The sequence below is a fragment of the Equus asinus genome, chromosome 25 (assembly GCF_041296235.1).
Source record: "Equus asinus isolate D_3611 breed Donkey chromosome 25, EquAss-T2T_v2, whole genome shotgun sequence".
NCBI classification, from domain to species: domain Eukaryota; kingdom Metazoa; phylum Chordata; class Mammalia; order Perissodactyla; family Equidae; genus Equus; species Equus asinus.
This window is the reverse complement of record NC_091814.1, coordinates 33,567,800-33,586,592: the sequence shown is the minus strand read 5'-3', so window position 1 is coordinate 33,586,592 and position 18,793 is coordinate 33,567,800. Positions and strand designations below refer to the sequence as shown.

The 18,793-nt window shown below is 42.6% G+C and overlaps 1 protein-coding gene and 1 long non-coding RNA gene across 2 annotated transcripts; one reads left to right on the top strand and one right to left on the bottom strand.

The window, feature by feature from the left end:
• Positions 1 to 2,802: 2,802 nt before the first annotated feature.
• On the bottom strand, positions 2,803 to 8,473 carry LOC139042021 (uncharacterized). Its single transcript, XR_011498212.1, has 2 exons — positions 7,503 to 8,473; positions 2,803 to 5,024 (listed from the first exon to the last, which is right to left on the bottom strand). It is a non-coding gene; the product is annotated as an uncharacterized lncRNA (long non-coding RNA).
• Positions 8,474 to 9,201: 728 nt separating this feature from the next.
• Positions 9,202 to 16,484, top strand: SLC30A1 (solute carrier family 30 member 1). The gene is made up of 2 exons (XM_044758086.2): positions 9,202 to 10,009; positions 11,662 to 16,484. Exons 1-2 carry the CDS (start codon positions 9,394 to 9,396, stop codon positions 12,558 to 12,560), a joined length of 1,515 nt encoding a protein of 504 aa, XP_044614021.1. The 5' UTR covers positions 9,202 to 9,393; the 3' UTR covers positions 12,561 to 16,484.
• Positions 16,485 to 18,793: the final 2,309 nt, after the last annotated feature.

Below are 18,793 nucleotides of genomic sequence, written 5' to 3'. Positions count from 1 at the left end.
CAGGCCATGCTGGGGCAGCATCCCACATACCACAACTGGAAGGACCCACAACTAAAAATACACAACTATGTACCGGGGGGCTTTGGGGAGATAAAAGGAAAAATAAAATCTTTAAAAAAAAAGAGAATATGTCTAAATAAGGAGACCTTTTTTTTTAAAGTCAATCTGATATCATATTAGCAAGTGGTGGTCAGTCTCTGAGTTTTTGAACTGTACGGAAGGAAAAGGAATGACCTGTGTTGAGCCATGAGAATAACTGCCATCAAACAGGAGAAACCTAAGGTTGAGGTGATTCCCTGCAGTTGAGGGCTTCCCCCACCAACACGAGGAGTTATATGGGTCCCACAGAAAACAGGCTCCCAAGTGAACAAATTACAGAGTAATTCCACTATGACAAACACCTGGAAAACCAACATCTCTGTAGGTGTAAGGAAAAGATTTTCAGGCATGGGCCTAGAGCCTACTTCTTTCAACACAAGTCTACCCAGCAGAAGAATTAGCCTGTTCAAGCTCATCCTCCATCTGCTGTTCCTTGAGATATATTGGGACTGGAAGGTTCTGCGTCAGTTGGGAAAGGCAGTTGACACAAGAAGCAAACTTCTAGCATTGACAAGGACGCGATACACACTAGGGCTTGGGGAAACTCGAGAATGAGTAACAAGTTAGTGGACAACTTTTGACAACGGGATCATCATTACTGCCGCAGACTTGAGTTACTTACTAAGGCTAGGCCCTGGGGACACAGACAGGTAAAAGAAATGATCCCTGTCCTCAAGAAGCTTTGGGGAGAGAGACACACACAAAGGTACATTACAAAAGAGCAGATGAAAAGAACCAAATGAGGGTTCTTGTCACCGTATGCTAGACTTTATGGAATAGGTCAGGAAAAGCTATTGTGGTTATGTCACACCAAGTAACTGGTGGGTGTAGGCTTTTCACTCATTCAATCATTCATTCTTTCAATAAATATTTAGTTTTCTAATTACAAGGTACTATCTAGACACTAAAACAGAACAGTGTGATAAAAAAAAATGATGCTGAGAGGAAAAGGAAAAGGCACATTTGGGGAGTAATTAATAATAATAACAGCTAAAATGTAATGGACCCTATATTAGTTTCCTATGGCTGCCATTACAAATTATCACAAACTTAGTGGCTCAAGACAACAGAAATGTATTCTCTCACAGTTCTGGAGGCAGTAGTCTGAAATCAAGGTGTTGGCAGGGCTGTGCTTTCTCCAGGGGCTGTGGGGGACATTCCTTTCTTTGCCTCCTCCAGCTTCTGGTGGCTGTCACCATTCCTTGACAATCTCTGTCGCCATCTTCACATGGTCTTCTCTTCTGTCTAGTCACCCTCGTGTCTCTCTTATTAGTATACTTGCCATTGGATTGAGGGCTCACCTAGATAATCCAGATGTTCTTTTCATCTCAAGATCCTTAATTACATCTGCAAAGGACCCTTTTCCCAAATAAAGTAACATTTGCAGTTCCCAGGAATTAGAAGAGGAGCATATCTTTTGAGGAGCTACCATTCAATCCATTACAGGTCCTTTCCATGTGCCAGGCAATGTCCTAAACATTTTATATACATTAACTCATCTAATTCACAGCAATCCAATGAGATAAGTTATTATTTTGGTCCACATTGAGGAAACGGAGGCACAGAGCCATTATGTAACTTGGAACCATAACTTAAGATAATTTGGCTTGAGTGGTAAGATTGTGTTGAGGAGGAGTGAGAGATAAGCTTAAAGAGATAAGTTAAGGTCACATGCAGGATGCCTTAAATACTTAGATAAAACGTTGTGCCTTATTCTGTGGGTAATTAGCAGCCACTGAGGGTTTTGAGCAAGACCATCATGTAAGCATTGATGTATGGGAATATTGATCAAAAGCACTGTGTTAAACAGATTGGAGGAGGGCGGGAAGGGGAGACCTATTAGAAGTGCTCGTATAATTGCTCTGAGAGATATGTAGGCCTAGACTGGAGGTCTGGCCACAGAAACACAGAAGTATACTTCATAGCTCATCCTTTTCATCCCAACATGTAAAATCAGACTCTCTTTTCCATTAGACTTAGCTCTTCCGTCTTCCTAGGTTCCATACCAGGAGGCAATTGAGAGATAAGACAATCTCCATTTCCCCAATTTAGTCCACACTGGTTTTCCATTAAAGGATTGCTCTCAAATTTGAAGGCACCTGAGCAGCGCCTAGAAATGCAAACCCCGTAGGTTTGATTGTGGTCACTCTTAAGACAATGGCACTTTGGGGACTGAATGATGTCTTTCTTGAGGTTAAGAGATGGTCAACTCTGACCTTATAATGGAATAAGCCTTGAAGTCAACATAAAGCATAAAGTCAATAACAGGGACTCATGGGAATGAAGTTAGATCTTTGCTCTCTTCCTCCAGAATCAGCAGACAGGGAGAGGGAAGCAGATGTGTTCTCATCTCCCACCTACTCTTCTTGGTGACTACTGCTGCTCCTGGTGCAACCTGGATGTTAAACACCACTTATTCATTTTCAGTCTTTTAGACCCCTTGTGAGGATTCAATCAGTAACGCCCAATGGAAAAGGCATTTCCCTATCAATAAATAATAATAAATAAAAGGTTTGAGCGCAAGAGACTCCCACTGATACTCTGAATCCTCAGCCCAACCTATTACTCAGACTTCAGGGGCCATGAATACCAGTCAGAGTAACAAAATGTTTCTAAAAGCTGTAATTATTTTTCTCTGACACAGAGAAAGCAAAAACTGAAATGGTTATTCACACGCGGAGTTTCATTAATTTTCAGGAGTGCTTTCCTACAAGGATAAAACATTTTATTTCACTTAAAAATTTTAATACAAAAGTGATATAATTCATTACAAAATAAAATTAAAATATGGCAGACGAATATAAAATAAAAAGTAAAATTAAAACATTTTTCAGTTTGAGGATACTTATTTTGGTGGAAATATCCTAACTTCACGTAACAGCCTCTTTCTAGCGTTTAAGAAAAAGCTTCTAATATCTTGGCTCTCAAAGTGTGGTCTGGGGGCTACCAATATTGGCATCTCCCAGGAGCTTACAGGAAACGCAGAATCTCAGCCTCCCCTGTAGAGCTTATTGAATCAGAATCTGCATCTTAACAAGGCACCCCAGTGAGGGGTCAGTATTTTCACTAATATAAGTCCTTTGGAAGGCATCCCAGTTGTTAAAGAAATTGAAAATAAGAAGTGGATAAAAGCAGTAGGCAGAAAAACTAAATAATTCATTCTGCAGAGTTATGTGTGAACAGGACCCAATTTTGGAACACACCACTGGAGACTCAGACTTTGGAGTGACCTGTTAAAGAGGTGTCACTCACAAGTAGGCCACCTCCCCTTAGTCCTTATAGTAATTACAAATTAATAAGAAAATCATAGAACCAGAAGCTTTCAGAACTGAGATGAGCGATAGAAGTTGTAGTAGTTAGTGTCTGTGAGGTCTTGAGCCTCAGACTGGGTTTGCTCCCCCAAAATTTGGGTATGAAGTTAAAAATAAACCTGTTGCTGATGCGATTAGGGCCTCACAAACCACAGGACCTTGAGTAAATTTCTTCATGGAGTGGCAGTCTACAATCTTTAGAATCCGCCCTGCAAACTTCATAGGGTCATCGTGCACTTTAAATAAGGGATTTGGAAGGACTGTGAACGTGGTGTGAAAAGCTAGCATGTTATCATGGCAGATTTTAAGCGTGGGACTCAGTTTCATCCAATTAATTGCATCTTGTGTGAGATAACATCACAGCATAAGAGTGGTAGCCTGCCTGAAGTAAAGAAAAAGGTGAGCTAATTAATAAGAATGTGTCATGGTGTTTTCTACACTGTCCAGAAGAAAAGGGTCCTCTGATTCTCATGTTCCAGTGTAGACAGGGAACCATGGTGTTCAATAAGGATCTGTTGAATGAAGGCATGAATTACTAAGCTTGAGGAAGGTAATTTATCAACATGTATTCATTCAACAAATATTTACTGAGCTGGGCTGGCTGGGATACAATGGTGAGCAAAAGCATACACTGCCCTTGCCCACCTGGAGCTTACAGTCTAATCAAATACTCACGTGGATAAGTGTAAACTGCATCATTGCTCTGTGCCACAAGAGTGGGTGGCCTAGGAATTGGGAGAACTTGTACTAGAGTGATTTGACCGGGTCAGAGCCGTTAGAGAAGACTTCCTTGAGGAATGGCCTTTGAACTGAAAACTGAAGGATGAGCGAGAACTAAGGTGGGGAGCATCGGAGAGAAGAGTGTCCCAGGCAGAGGGAACAGTGTGTGCACAGGCCTTTTGGCAGGAGAGAGTATGAGATCGCATGGTGGTGGGAGAGGCCAGTCCCATTAGGTGGAGTGATGGAATGAGGCTAGGGAGGGCTGCCAGGGCCAGACCACGCCCTGCCCTGGGCACTCCAGTTTGATTCTTCTGCTCAGAGCACTAGAAGGCCTCTGAAGGGTCTCAGCTGTGATGATGGTGGTGGTGGAGGATGTGTATTTTGCAACAACCAGATCTGGGTTTTGAAAAGATCACTCTGGCAGCAAAATGGAGTATAACTCAGGGACAGGAGGGCAGAGGATACGTGTGGAGACACACAGGAGATTTTTCCAGCCTAGGAGAGACAGTGGAAACGCTGTCCTTCATGGAAGATCCAGCTCCTCTGGTCGAGTTCTCGCCTCGCCACGCAGCATTGCTTCTGAGAGGCAGTGCCCAGCAAGAGGGAGGCAGGTTCTGTGCAACAAGCTCTCCGCTCTAGACAAAGAAAGTGAACAAACTCGGGATCCAACGAGCAAATTAGTCTGTTTTGAGTCCATGTGAATCAGTTTCCCCCAGGTAAATGATGAAAATGCAGTTTCTGAATCTGTAGGTAGAAAACTCAGCCCTGGATTCATGGTGACCCCAAGTTCAGGTAGCCTGCAAGGCCCCCTGACAGCATCAGCCAGGCAGCATCATCTCCTTTGCTCACATCTTGCTCACATCCAGTTAAGAGGCCGTCTCTTACAAGCCTTCACTGAAAAGATGTGGAAAGTGAGGCCTAGAGAAGTTTAATAACTTGTCCAAAATTACATAGTAACTTTTAAGGACCAGTTCCCTGAACTTTCTAAAACTCAGTAGGTGTGTGATACTTTCAAAATGCTCTACTGCTCAGCATCATCTTTATAGACAAGTCATGGAAAGAGTCATAGAAACATGCTTTTAAATTAATAATTTTTTTTAAACTTCTGTACTTTGTACTTTAATTACAGTCTCCAGCCCCTAGAGTAGAAAAGCTAAAGAAAGAATAGGCATGCAGTCTAAACCTTAAACCTCACTACCTGAGCCTTCATTAATATCTGGTATTATGCAACACTGCACCCAAGAAAATCACAAATGCTTTCACAAGCCTTTCTATATAGGTGTCAGTGCCTTTATTTCTAGATTTAATTTCCAGGCATGACTGGAGAACTTAGATCCAGTTTTCAGTCTCCAAGGAAAACGAGTTTCCTTGGCTGCTCACTCTCACCTTCCATTCAGGAGCTTAATCAACAAATACGAAAAGCCCAGAGGTTGTCCCAGTCTCTCACTGTGCATTCTACTCTCTGCACTAGTTCTGTTTCCCCTCTGCTTCCCAGTAGGGCTCCTGTGCTGACCCTTTCTTTCTTATGGTTTCCCTTATACTTCTGAGCCCTTCTGTGATGTTTCTGGGCTTTAATACTGCATTGTTCCTTGTTTATTCATTTTTCTACTGCCTGTTCCCTCAGGGAACAGCTAAAAATTCAAACCTTGGCCCTCGTGTTGTTGCTAGAGATTTTTGTTTATATTTTTAATAATTATTCAAGTACGTTCCAAAACAAAACAAACAGATCTCATTTCCCTGTGATTTTTGCTTTAAGATCGACTACTAGAAGTGATGTACTGTCCATCAGTCAAATGGAAGCTCGTTTTCACAAGTTTGCTTCTTGTCTTTCCACGGTACAGCTTCAATATACATGATTTTTGATAACCAAGATTCAGAGACGTGTCTGGGTTTAGCAGTTTTTGCAAGAATCCTTTTGAACCTACAGTTTGGATTGGTAATCTGCAGCTAGCTCCTCGAGCAAGGAAGCTCCAGGTTGGAGGAGCTTGGCATTGAGAGCAAGCAGAGGTCCAGAGGACTCTGATTGCAGAGCCTGCGTTAAATACCTGACTTTCATTCAAACCAGCAGTCTCTTTCAAAAGGAGCATTATTCTGTCATGTTTAAAGTATGCTGAGTTTAGTCAGTTTGGATTTTAAGCCAATTATCAGGAGAGTTCTCATGAATTAGGAAGAAAAAGCCAAGCCATTTTACTCAACCTGGGGCCACATCCTCCAGGGGTATTGGTGAATAACAGTACAGTTTCCCTTCATTTTAACCCGCTCCTGGATGTGTTAACACTATGCTAGCAAAACCAGCTGAGAAATGAGGAATTTGAGTCAAGTTATCAAAGTATTTTGACTACACAATGCTAGGGGGAAGAAAAGTTTATTTGAACTGTTTTGCTGATATGTAAGTGGTATTATTCTTTTCACTTTTTCTGGAGTGCATCATTATAACTTTTCACGACCTACAAAATGTACCTCCAGGGCACCCCTACCCTGGGTTATGAGAGACAAGGCAATTGTCTGGAAAATAGCTTATAAGAGAAAAAAAAACGCCTGGACAAAGTAGATTCTCATAAGTGCCTCTTGAGTTGAACTGAACTTAACAGCCTGTCTTCATATAGGTCTAAACAGCTCCCCATTCAGCCCGTTAGTTACTGAAGGGATTGCTATCCTGTTTGCTGAGCATCTGCCTTCTATGTCTTCCTATTAGTTCCTCTTTGGGCATTAAATTCTCACATCTGGAGGAATCTATTTTTTAAATAAAGGGACACAGCAGTTCCCAATAGGAAGCAAAATGATCTTCCAGCTGCCTCCTGGCCATTTCCATAGGATATCTTGACTTCTAAGTGGCTCCCCAATTTCCATATAGGAAGGGCTGATTGGAAGGAGGTTTGAAGGTGTGTTAATGGCAACTGTCCGTACCAAAGGAGAGGAGATTATGGAAGCCCCAAAACCCATCTCCTCACCCGTTAGCACTGCCACCACCCAGACTTCACTTCAAATTCAGCATATTAAAAATGGGCTCAATATTTTCCCCTTAAAACGAGCTCCTTGCCCCTCTCTTTCCAACTTCCTCACCTGTTTAAAGCAGTAAACTTTGTCAGGTCAAAAACACTGGAACTATCTTTGTTAAATTCTCCTCTGTAGCTTTCACCCTCCCAATACCCAATTAATCATCAAATCCTATCAATTCTTCATTTATACTGTCTTGGAAACTTTTCTCTATTCTTTTCTATTCCAGCAGAACAGAAATAGAAGATGAGGATCCAGCTCTCTAGCCTGGATGGGGAGATGAGAAACATACCATATACAAGTGAAAAAAATTTTATAGAAATATTAAAAAAAAAATCAAAATAGCATAGCTCCAAACAAGCCTTAGATACAGACCCTGAGGCAGTGGCTAGCAGCACATTTGTCTTGTAGCAATCCAGAGCAGTTGGGGGTCCTTCCTCCTGTTCCGGGGCTGTGTTGAGGCCTTTGGAGGTCCAGCGCAGGCCCCTGTGATTCCAGCCGTCCCTCCACTTTAGGATCAGGGAGCCTTCGCTTGCAGATTAACTCATCTCCACTCAGACCACAGCTCATATATATCCAATCTAAACTAGTGTTAGCACAATTTATTAAAAGTATCTCATCGTTAATTTAAAAATTTTATGTTTATATTTTACCTCCACCTGGAGAGAAGTTCATTCTTCTGTATTCTTACTGCACCTCCCCTTCCCCATAGCAACCAACAGAGGGTTCCGCTGTTTGTAGTCTATAAATAAAATGTTTGTTAAATCACAGAGCCTTAGAATTTTAGAGTCAGAAGGAATCTTAAGTTCCTCTTGCCCAATCCTTTACCTTATAGATTGAAGAAACAGGTCTAGAGAGATTAATTTGCCCAAAGTCACACAACTGGCTAGTGACAAAGCAAGGACTATAGCCCAGGTTTCTCCTGCTTGAAGTCTGTGTCCTAAACTGTCCTTAGATAATCAGTGGCAGAAATCTCGGACTTTACACAAGGTCTCCTGGGGATGCTGGCGAAAGGGGTGACTTGCTTTACCGAAACGTTTAGAAAGATTCGGTTCACGCCGCTTGCAGGACTAACTCCTCAGCTCGGCGTTGAGCAGTCACAAGTTATGCGCAGGACTTGCTTAGGAGTCTGGCGGCCTAACCTCTTTTCTTCTGAAAGGAGGACGCACCCGAGGGCCCCGCACGCGGGGGCTCCCGCTCCGGGCTCCTCCTGGGCTGCTATCTGTCACATCCCGGCCGCGCGGCCCGCCCCACGTGGACTCGGCTCGGCCGATCAAAGTCTGTTTGCTGGCCGGCCCTCGCAGGTGTGCGGAGGGTTGCGGGGACCCGCCACGCCGGGGACACCCCGCTAGCCCCGCCCCGCCCCTCCCCCTCCTGCTGCACGCGGCCCGCGCCCCTTACCCTCCCCCACGACGCCCGCCGCTGCACCCGGCCGCGGCCCCCGGCCCACGCCCGGCTCCTGGAGGGAAAGGCCCCGCCTCCATCTGTTGGAGCCGCGACACCGCCCCCTCCCGCCCCGCCGAGACCCCACCCAATAGCGAGCGCGGACGGGCGGGGCGCGGCGGCTGTCGTGAGGAGGTTCTGACCAATAGAGAAGCGTGCCGGGCCGAGTGGGCGGGGCGTCGAGGCCTTGTCACGCTCGGGTCCGTGTGAAAACGGGGGTTCCGAGTGCAAAGCAAAGTTTTTTTGTAAACCGTCTGCAAAGGCGGGGGGGCGAAGAAGGCGCCCGAGACCGGGCCGAGTGCAGCTGCCGTGGCCGCCGCCTCTTTAGCTCCTCAGGCGTTGGCTCCTCGGGCCGAGCCAGAGCGGAGGAGACCAGCGCGGAGAAGACCCGTGGGGACCAGACCTGCGCCGAGAGCCCGCAGATGCTCGGAGCCTTGGCCGCGCCGAGCCGCCCGCCGCCCGCCCCCGCCGCCCGCCCGCCGCCGCTGCTGCGCCGGCTCCTCGTCCCCGGGCTCCGGAGCCGCAGCTCCCCGCCGCCGCCGCCGCCGCGCTGTGGGTGGGGGGGCTGCCGCGGCTGAGCCGGGCCTCCGCGCCGGCTCCGAGGACGGGCGCCTGAGGAGCTGCGCGCCGCCCGCCCGCCGGGGCCGCCCGCAGGAGCGGGGCTCGGAGGCTTGACCCGGGCTCGCCCCCGACCGGCCGCGGAGGCCCCGCCGCGGTTTTCCGGCGGCCGGGCTCCCTCCCCTGTGGCCGGGTCGCCGACCCTCGGCGCCGCGCCGCCTCGCGAGTCGCCGGGCCGCGCTCAGCGGGCCCCGGAGCCGCCGCCATGGGGTGCTGGGGTCGGAACCGGGGCCGGCTGCTGTGCATGCTGATGCTGACCTTCATGTTCATGGTGCTGGAGGTGGTGGTGAGCCGGGTGACCTCGTCGCTGGCGATGCTCTCCGACTCCTTCCACATGCTGTCGGACGTGCTGGCGCTGGTGGTGGCGCTGGTGGCCGAGCGCTTCGCCCGGCGGACCCACGCCACCCAGAAGAACACGTTCGGCTGGATCCGGGCCGAGGTGATGGGGGCCCTGGTGAACGCCATCTTCCTGACCGGCCTCTGCTTCGCCATCCTCCTGGAGGCCATCGAGCGCTTCATCGAGCCGCACGAGATGCAGCAGCCGCTGGTGGTCCTCGGGGTCGGCGTGGCGGGGCTGGTGGTCAACGTGCTGGGGCTCTGCCTCTTCCACCATCACAGCGGCTTCGGCAACGACTCCGGCCACGGCCACTCGCACGGGGGTCACGGCCACGGCCTCCCCAAGGGGGTCCGCGGCAAGAGCAGCCGCTCCGGGGGCAGCGACAACAGCGTGACCCCGGGCGAGCAGAGGCCTGACCAGGAGGAGACCAACACCCTGGTGTCCAATAGTAGCAACTCCAACGGGCTGAAACTGGACCGGACAGGTGAGGAGAGCAAGTGGCCGCCGCAGGTGGTTGGGTTCGGGCGGCCCCGACCCCGGCCCGGCCCCGGGCGGGGTGGCCGCACGCCCCCTGGTGCCCGAGCCGGCCCGCGCCGAGCCGCCGCGTCCCGCGCTCGCCGGGGAGGACCGGGAAGTGGGACCCCCTTGCAGCCCAGGTGTTAGGAGGCGGGAGGCGCATCTGGGGGTGCAGGTGGACTGCGGATCTGAGAGTGGGAGGAGGGTCGGGAGGCGACTGTCAGCCCGCCGCCGTCCGCAGCCGCACTGGGCTATCTTTACAGGCTGTCTTTTCGGGAGACTGCGTGATTTTGGTTTTAACAGGATCAGAAATGCTTGCTAATAAAATTTCCTGGCTCTAACTGGGAAACGGAGAGACTCCCCCAATTCGTCCTTAGTCGGTGGCTGTTTGAGACCTTGCTCTGCCCGAGTAGTTCTTTCGCCCTTTCCACAAGTTTCTTCATTTTGTGTTCAGAGCCATCTAGCCATTAATTGTCCTGAATTCAAAAGCCTGGGTAAAGGTTTCTTTTATGAACAGCAGTGTATGTTTCAGTTAATTGTCTAAAATCTAACCTAATCCTGAAAATCCTAGACTTAGGACTTGTCTGGGCATGTTTAACATTTCACTGAGGACTTTTCATAATCATACTAAAATAAAAGTGACTTATTCATCTTATAGCTTTAATGGATGCTGTTCATTCTACACACCAGGGCTCTTGAAGGAAAGTTGGAAAATAAATGTTGAAAGAAAGGAGAGAGAGAAAGGAATCAGCCAATGCCCTACTACCCAAGCTCAAGGGCATTAACAATTTAGTGTATTTCCTCACAATTGTTTTCCATTTATATTTATTTATCCAGTTGTATGATACGAGGTAGACAGTTTTCCTTTTTTCAAGATGCAGGATATCGTGTTAAGGAAATTCAAGTTGTACATTGAAAAAGTTTAATAAACAATTGAATTTCCTCTTACTCCCACTCCATGGGGTGTTATTCCAAAGAAAATTAAGCTGCTCTGGTGTGCATAATTTCTTTAAAAGATACATACTAGGGTAAGAGCTAGTCGGGTAGATAGTGATCATTTAGTTCCAACTTTTCCTGAAGTTTTTGGTTGTTGATATGTTTGTGTTGTTGTTTTGTCAGTTTCTAAACCCCCTCCACCAAAAGACTATCATTTATATGCATGATAAAAGTTTAAAAGTAAACTAACCCATAACACCTCAGTGACAAAGAGTGACTAGAGCTCTGTGTCAGATCAGACCTTTGTATTAGGCTTATCCATTGTTGCATTTAATTTGGGATCATAGCATTCAATTTGATGTTTTCTTTTTGGTATGTGCCAAAAAGTATGGTAGAACGTTCACAGGACCACACTCTCACAGAAGCTGATGAACTTTGGAGGGGGCGAGCTAGGAGAGTAGTTAGGAGAACGGGGAAGCAGTATCATCTCAGTGACTTAGTTTCACCCTGGCCGTTCTGTCCCGGCTTGTTCCCAGTATGTGAATTTATATTAAATTGCCCCGAGCACATTTTTTATTATGTTTTATGAAAAATTTCCACCTCTTTCACTTAAGACGAGATAGGTAAGGATGTTTATATAAACACTTAAAACATATTTGATGCAGAATTTTCATTTCTTTGTAGATCCAGAAAAGTCCAGAAATGATGCAACGGAAGTACAGGTGAATGGGAATCTTATCAGAGAACCTGACCTTGTGGAATTGGAAGATGACGATAAGGCCGGACAACTCAACATGCGTGGAGTTTTTCTGCATGTCTTTGGAGATGCTTTGGGTTCAGTGATTGTAGTAGTAAATGCCTTGGTCTTTTACTTTTCTTGGAAACGTTGTCCTGAGGGGGAGTTCTGTGTGAACCCGTGTACCCCCGACCCCTGCAAAGCATTTGTAGAAATAATTAATGGTACTCATGCAACAGTTTATGAGGCTGGTCCTTGCTGGGTGCTATATTTAGACCCAACTCTTTGCATTGTGATGGTTTGTATACTTCTTTACACAACTTATCCATTACTTAAGGAATCTGCTCTCATTCTTCTACAAACTGTTCCTAAACAAATTGATATCAAAAATTTGATTAAAGAACTTCGAAATGTTGAAGGCGTTGAGGAAGTTCATGAATTACATGTTTGGCAGCTGGCTGGAAGCAGAATCATTGCCACCGCTCACATAAAATGTGAAGACCCGGCATCGTACATGCAGGTGGCTAAAATCATTAAGGACGTTTTTCATAATCACGGAATTCACGCTACCACCATTCAGCCTGAATTTGCTAGTGTAGGCTCTAAATCAAGTGTAGTCCCGTGTGAACTTGCCTGCAGAACTCAGTGTGCTTTGAAGCAATGTTGTGGGACACGGCCACAAGCCCATTCTGGAAAGGACGCAGAAAAGGCTCCGACAGTTAGCATTTCTTGTCTAGAACTTAGTGACAATCTAGAGAAGCCCAGGAGGACTAAAGTTGAAAGCATCCCTGCTGTTGTGATAGAGATTAAAAAAATGCCAAACAAACAACCTGAATCATCTTTGTGAGTCTTGAAAAAGATGTGATATTTGACTTTTGCTTTAAACTGCAAGAGGAGAAAGACTCCATTGAAATTCTAAGTTTGCCAAGTAGTGTAATTGAAGTCCTTGTCTGGTCACTCAGTTTAATTCTATTTTTGTAAGAACATAATGGGACTGCTTAACAGAGTTCTATATTACAACTTTGTAACTATTAGTGCAGAGTACAGCTCCGCTGTAACAATTTTGGAAAGCCAGTTTTAACACTATGTTACATTTTTGTTTAAAGTAAGTATACACCTTATATAACATAATGACATTTGATTTCCAGTTTTTCCATGGTAAAAAATTAGGGGCATAAATAAATTAAAATTGTTACTGGAATTTCTTTGCTTCTCTTTTCCCCTAGTGTTATACTTTGTTTATTAGAATTATGATCACTAGAACTTCAAAAAGCATCAATGAGTTTATTTCCTTTGACGTTTTAGGTAATATAACTTGTCCTTTTAGATCTAAATTACATAGCATAATGGCAACATATTTTAAGAGTGACTCATGAATATTATTAGCGAAAGTTCTTGTTTTTCTTCACATGGGGTATTTATAATACTGAAAGCTTGGTTACTATTCTGCATTGATGAGTATTATTCTAATAGTGAGAATTAACAAATTGAACTATAGTTTACACAATGGGGCATATGGGCAGTAAGATCAGGGAAGAAAGTTTACCAAATTAAATATTTTAGGTTGTTGAAAGTTAACATTCAGGCTGTATTTCTAAATTATTCTGAGAATTTGAACCCATGTTTTTTCTTACCAAAGTTAATCTGAAACATGGACCTGTTCACCAGCATTACTTTCTTTGAAAGATTGGCATTAGAATATTGAGCAGAAAGTTTGTTCACAAAATATATACAGTAATATTTTTAAAGACATTAAACTTAATCTAGTAATTACATGTGAAATGCAAGCTTATTAATGTAATCTTTTAAATTGTGAGTGTAAAAAACCTTTTCAGAGTTAAAGTCATTTCATGGTGACCAATCCTGAATGAATTCAAACAGCTTTTCAAGCACAACCAGCAATGCTTGTGGTTTGCCAAGAGCCACTGACATGGGAGAAAAAAGAAATCGGAAGGTTAATACAATTTGGATGTTAAATTCTTAAGAAACAAAATGAGTTATTATTAGTAAAAAACAAAATTGATAATTAAGATTCTGTAAGTCATCCTGTTTGACATTGCTCAGATCTTCCCATAGTGGCTTATTTTGCAAGGTGTCGCAGTATCTGCACAGGAAATTATTCTTGGCTATTTCATTGATGCTATGGATTTCAAATCCATACACCAATATTATTTAAGGCTATTTAAGTTATATTTTTCTTGGTAGAGAGGGGTTATGCTTTGTGAAGAGACTGTAGATTTTTGTCCTCAAAAGGATGAATGTTAATATCAGTTATCATGTATAACTCTATTTTTCTAGAAACAAGGTATCTTGACTACTTCAGTAACTTTTATAGCTGACTACTTTTGGGATGGCTACCTTTTAGGATTTGAAATAATTCATTGTTTAATGGGTCTTAAGATGAAAGCATTGGCCTTTGACAGTTAACTTTTTAAAGGGATGATCTTTTGTGGTAGATGGTGTTTTTTTCTAGTGTAAGCCTATTGCTGGCAATGGGCCTATTTAAGAACAGCCGATTTTTCCAATGAGAATGAGGTAATTTTAGGAAAATAGTTTGTAAGTTCACATTTACTATAATGGGCCAAAACCATAACCTGCCAATTTGCAATACATCTTGATCTTTTAATACTCTTATCTGATATTGTATAATTCAATTCCTAAACTGGTAGTTACTTTGGATTTTGCAAAAATTTTTTTAACATGAAATTGGGGATTCTCATTATATGCGTGAATAAGATAGAGAAAGCTTCAAATTGTGCTGTATCATGTACATTCCTGACTTAACACTTTAAACTATAAAACATTAAGATCTTAAAACAGTTTGTTATAGAAACATTTCAGTAATGACATCATAGCATAACTGGTAAAATATTATGTTCAGTGGGGTTTTCTTTATAAACCCTCTATTGGGTCTGTTTCTTAGAGGTTGTATAACATGTGAGACGTCCACTGAATGAGGATTTTTTTAAATGGTGTATGAGCATGGGACAAGGGCTATTTTTTTTTCAAACGTGCTTTGAAGGCAGCAGTCTTTAGATTTCAGTTACTTCACTTTTCGTAATTTTTAAGTAGCTTATATGTAACAGTGGTACCATAGGATTCTCTTTTTTCAAAGGACTTTGTCATAATAGCAAAATCAGTGGGCACTGACTCACCTTTTGAGTTTTAGCAGAGAATTATTTATTTCTTTACAATGCACTTTCTAACCCATTTTTAGCTATATTAGCATTATCTTTTTTAAAAATGCTTTTATATTTAAATATTGTGGGATTTAAGTGTCTTTTCCAAAGTAGCTTATTCCTTCCTGAAAGAAAATGAGGGAAATACCCTGAGTTATTAGGAGACTTAAACCCAATATTTAAATACGCTGTTTTATAACACTGCATCAGTTTTAGGAGGTGCATCTCTCCTGCTGGCTCTTTTATATTTGAGCAAGATCAGTGTATTTAGAATATGTGTTTAGAAACTTGTCTGTTGTCTCAGTTTAGTGAGAAGGAGGTGCTGCATGTGCCTGAATTAAAACCAACCCAGAAATTTCCCCCAGCCAAATGCAGCCTTAGTGATGAGAGAGATTTAATTCTCCATTGTCACCTTTTAGCTTATATGATTGTCTAATTAATTTTTTTGAAGGGCATCTGCATTGTAAAAGTATGGACTAGAACCTAAAAAAAAATTCGCAAAAATTTTACCGTACGTATTTTAACATTTTAGAAAACGATACGTTTGAATAACTAAGGTATGGAATTTGAATAGGAAAAATTTCCACCAAGAGCACCTTGGAAAATCACAATAGGTAGAAGACTATGTTAACACCTTTCTATCTTGTTGACATCCTCAGTTAATTTTTTGTTTTGAGGGAAAAGGCCTATGGAACCTGATGTGAAGTGTTTAGTAGGCTGACTGGTATTGAGTTGAAGATTTTTACTGTTTGTAAGCAGATACCATTTGAATGATATAAATGTCATTTACCTGCTGTCTTAAGATGTTCACATGTACACAAATAAATGGAGAGTAATTCTACAATATAAAAATATTTATTTTAATAGAGCTTCAGTTAAGTCATTAAACAGTGTTAAAACTCTTGGGAAGGTGGAGGGTTTTTTTTGTTTGTTGTTTTTTAAATTGAAACTTGTCAAATACAGTGTTTGACCATCTGAAATGGGAATTGTAATAGCACTATTTTGATGTAGCTCTACCGATACCATGTGGCAATGCTATTTTGTTTTACTAACAAACTCTGGAATGTTTAGCAGTCATTTTCACTGGCACAAGAGCCTTTTGTATGTCGTTCAGTTTAAACTTTTAAACCAAAAATTTTATGGTCCAGTGTCTTTGGCAAGAAGATGCTGAAGGGAATGTAACATACAATTAATATGTGGTTATATATAAAAAGACACAAATTGCCATGTTATGGTTCTGCCTTGAAACAGCACAATGAAGTGTACCAGTGTATTCTGTGATTCTGTATGAAACTTCCATGTTGTGTTGTTTTGTGTCTGCCATAGCTTGTCCTTTGGGTCAGATGTGGCACAGTAAAATGCAATTATCATCTCATTAAATGCACATGCAGATAAAATGTCTTTAGTGCTGCAGCATTTTACCTAACTTTTTGTATGTTTTATGACTGTGCGTTGTTTTCCAAAGCTGTTCCTACCTCACCATGAGGCTTTATGGATTGTTATGTATTATAAATGTTCTTTATGAGACAGACTACTGTGTTTCTTCTCATTTGTTAAAAGTAAGTAGAAAAATAAACTAATTTTAATATCTACCTCATTGTTTTGTGCATATGGCCTCCCCTCCTATGCTAGGCTGGGTTGTGTAGAAGAGAGTTGGGCCTCAAGTATTAAAAGGGAGATTGCAGCTTAACATAAGTGTTGCCAGCGTGCAGAGTGAGCAGGTTACAGGACAGTGATGTGGAAGGAAACAATGTGTGCAAAAATTGCAATAGAAATTGAAAGGGCGACACTGCAAAGGCTCACTAACATGAACTACTCAATGGCTGTGAAATTTTTTTGTTAGAAGCGTTAAGCTTATAAATTATGTGTTTATAGGTTAACCTTTTGGTACTTGCTATGTTTTATTTGTAAGCATAGTAACAACGATTATTAAATATTTTACAATTATATAATCATCTGGAAGTATTAACCCAAGAGTACATTAGTTAGATTGTATGAATTCAGGACTATCATAATGTAGTCTCTCATATAAAGATTTTCTTTGAAGAACTTGTACTTCTGGCTGGGAGATAGTGGAAATATCAATTGACAATAAATGGTAGTAAATAACTACTGGAATTGGTAAGTACAGTAGATATTCCAAAGAAGGAATAAAAATCTTTGGAAAGGATTCATGTTGGTTAAAAGGAAGGGTAGGGGTTGAGAGGCAAGGGGGCATGGAATAGTATAGAGGCTTGAGAGTGGGGAGGTAGGAGATTGTAAAAGGGAAGGTTAAAGTGCTTTGTCAACTGCTTTGAATTTGGTTTTATAGGAATGGAGGAAGCCGTCAACAAGTTTTAAGTGCATAATTGAGAAAGCGGTAAAGGTTAGTGTCCAGGATAGATTTGGAACCGGTCGGTGGTGGGGGGGCGGGGGGCGGTAGACAAAGTGAGACAGGAAGATGAATCACTTTACTAATTTTCAATGCTAAGAGCCTGAACTAGTTCCCAAAATACACATGCCCACGTCTACGTATACCACATTGCAATTGATTCCACGTACATTCTTTTTTCATACTGTAGCATTTCAGAAATCAGAATGCATAGATACAATCGGTGTCTTACAATTGCTGTTGGCCAACTTTTTTCTTATCTAGATGTGTCTTACTCTTAAGGGTTCAAAGAATTCTCAGGCAATATGGTCTTTCAAGAAGTATTTGCCAATATTCCCTAAAACAATTTCATGTACTATACATTGCAGATCTGGATGAGAGCTATTGCTTTCAATTAGATGAAAATAAAATCAGCCACAACATTGTTTTTAATGAAATTTCATAGACATGCCTGAGCCTTCATAATTAACCATCATTTTTGCACGCCTCCCCCACCCCAACTATAGCCTATATAGCCTTCTTTCTTTTAGATCAAGTAACTTATGACACTTTGTTGCATTTGCTTATTTACAAACCTGTTTCCCTTTTAGATTATAAACTCTGTGAGGTCAAGGCTCTCATCTATATCTCCTCAGGATCTAGCACAAGGACTAGCATTCAAAGATGTTTGAATATTGAGGAATGGCGGGAGTGGAAGGAGATACAGTCACAGTTCTATTAATAGCTAAAATATACTGAGCACTTATTACATACCAGGCACGTAGCTTTTCATTTAATCCTTACAAACCATTAAGTATGTTCCATTCTTCCCATTTTACAGATAAACAGATGTTAAGCACCTCCCACAAAGTCATCCAGCTAGCAAGTGATGGAGCCAGAGCTGGAGTTCAGCAAGAGATGCAGGACGCAGCAAGCAGCTTGCTTTCTCATCTTCAAACCTTCAACAACCTACTTCATAAGTAAATTCAAAATGAAGAGTTCTTTTTAATTTTCATCCAATGAGCAGTGATAAATAGGCAAAAGAAATGAAGAAAACAAAATTTAAAGCATTTGATATTGATGAAAAACATCAGAGTAGTCACCAGATAAAAAATCAGAACTTTCTTACCTAAGTTTAACTTTCTTACGTTACAGTTTATTGTCGTTTTTATTTTGAATTACATGGGGGAGAAGAATAACAATCTCTTTTTAGAATTTAGGGCCTCTTAGTTTTAATCCAGCCTTGCAGACAAGTGCCAATCTTTACAAACTAGTAGTGTTTTTCACCTTAACCACCATATGGTATTGTTTGAGATATTAACAGCTTCTACCAGAGCACAAAAACTGTGGCTTAAATATTGTTTTAGGCTGAAAACAGTAGGCCTTTGGGGAAACAAGGAGCAGAGGTGATTGGAGTAAATGTGAATGGGAGAGGACCATGTGTTTCTCAATAGGGGTGCCGTTAGCATTTGGGTGAGACAGTTTATCTTAGTACAGAAGCATCCTATGCATTGAGTTTAGCAACCTTTAGGTACTCCTCCAGTCTCTCCC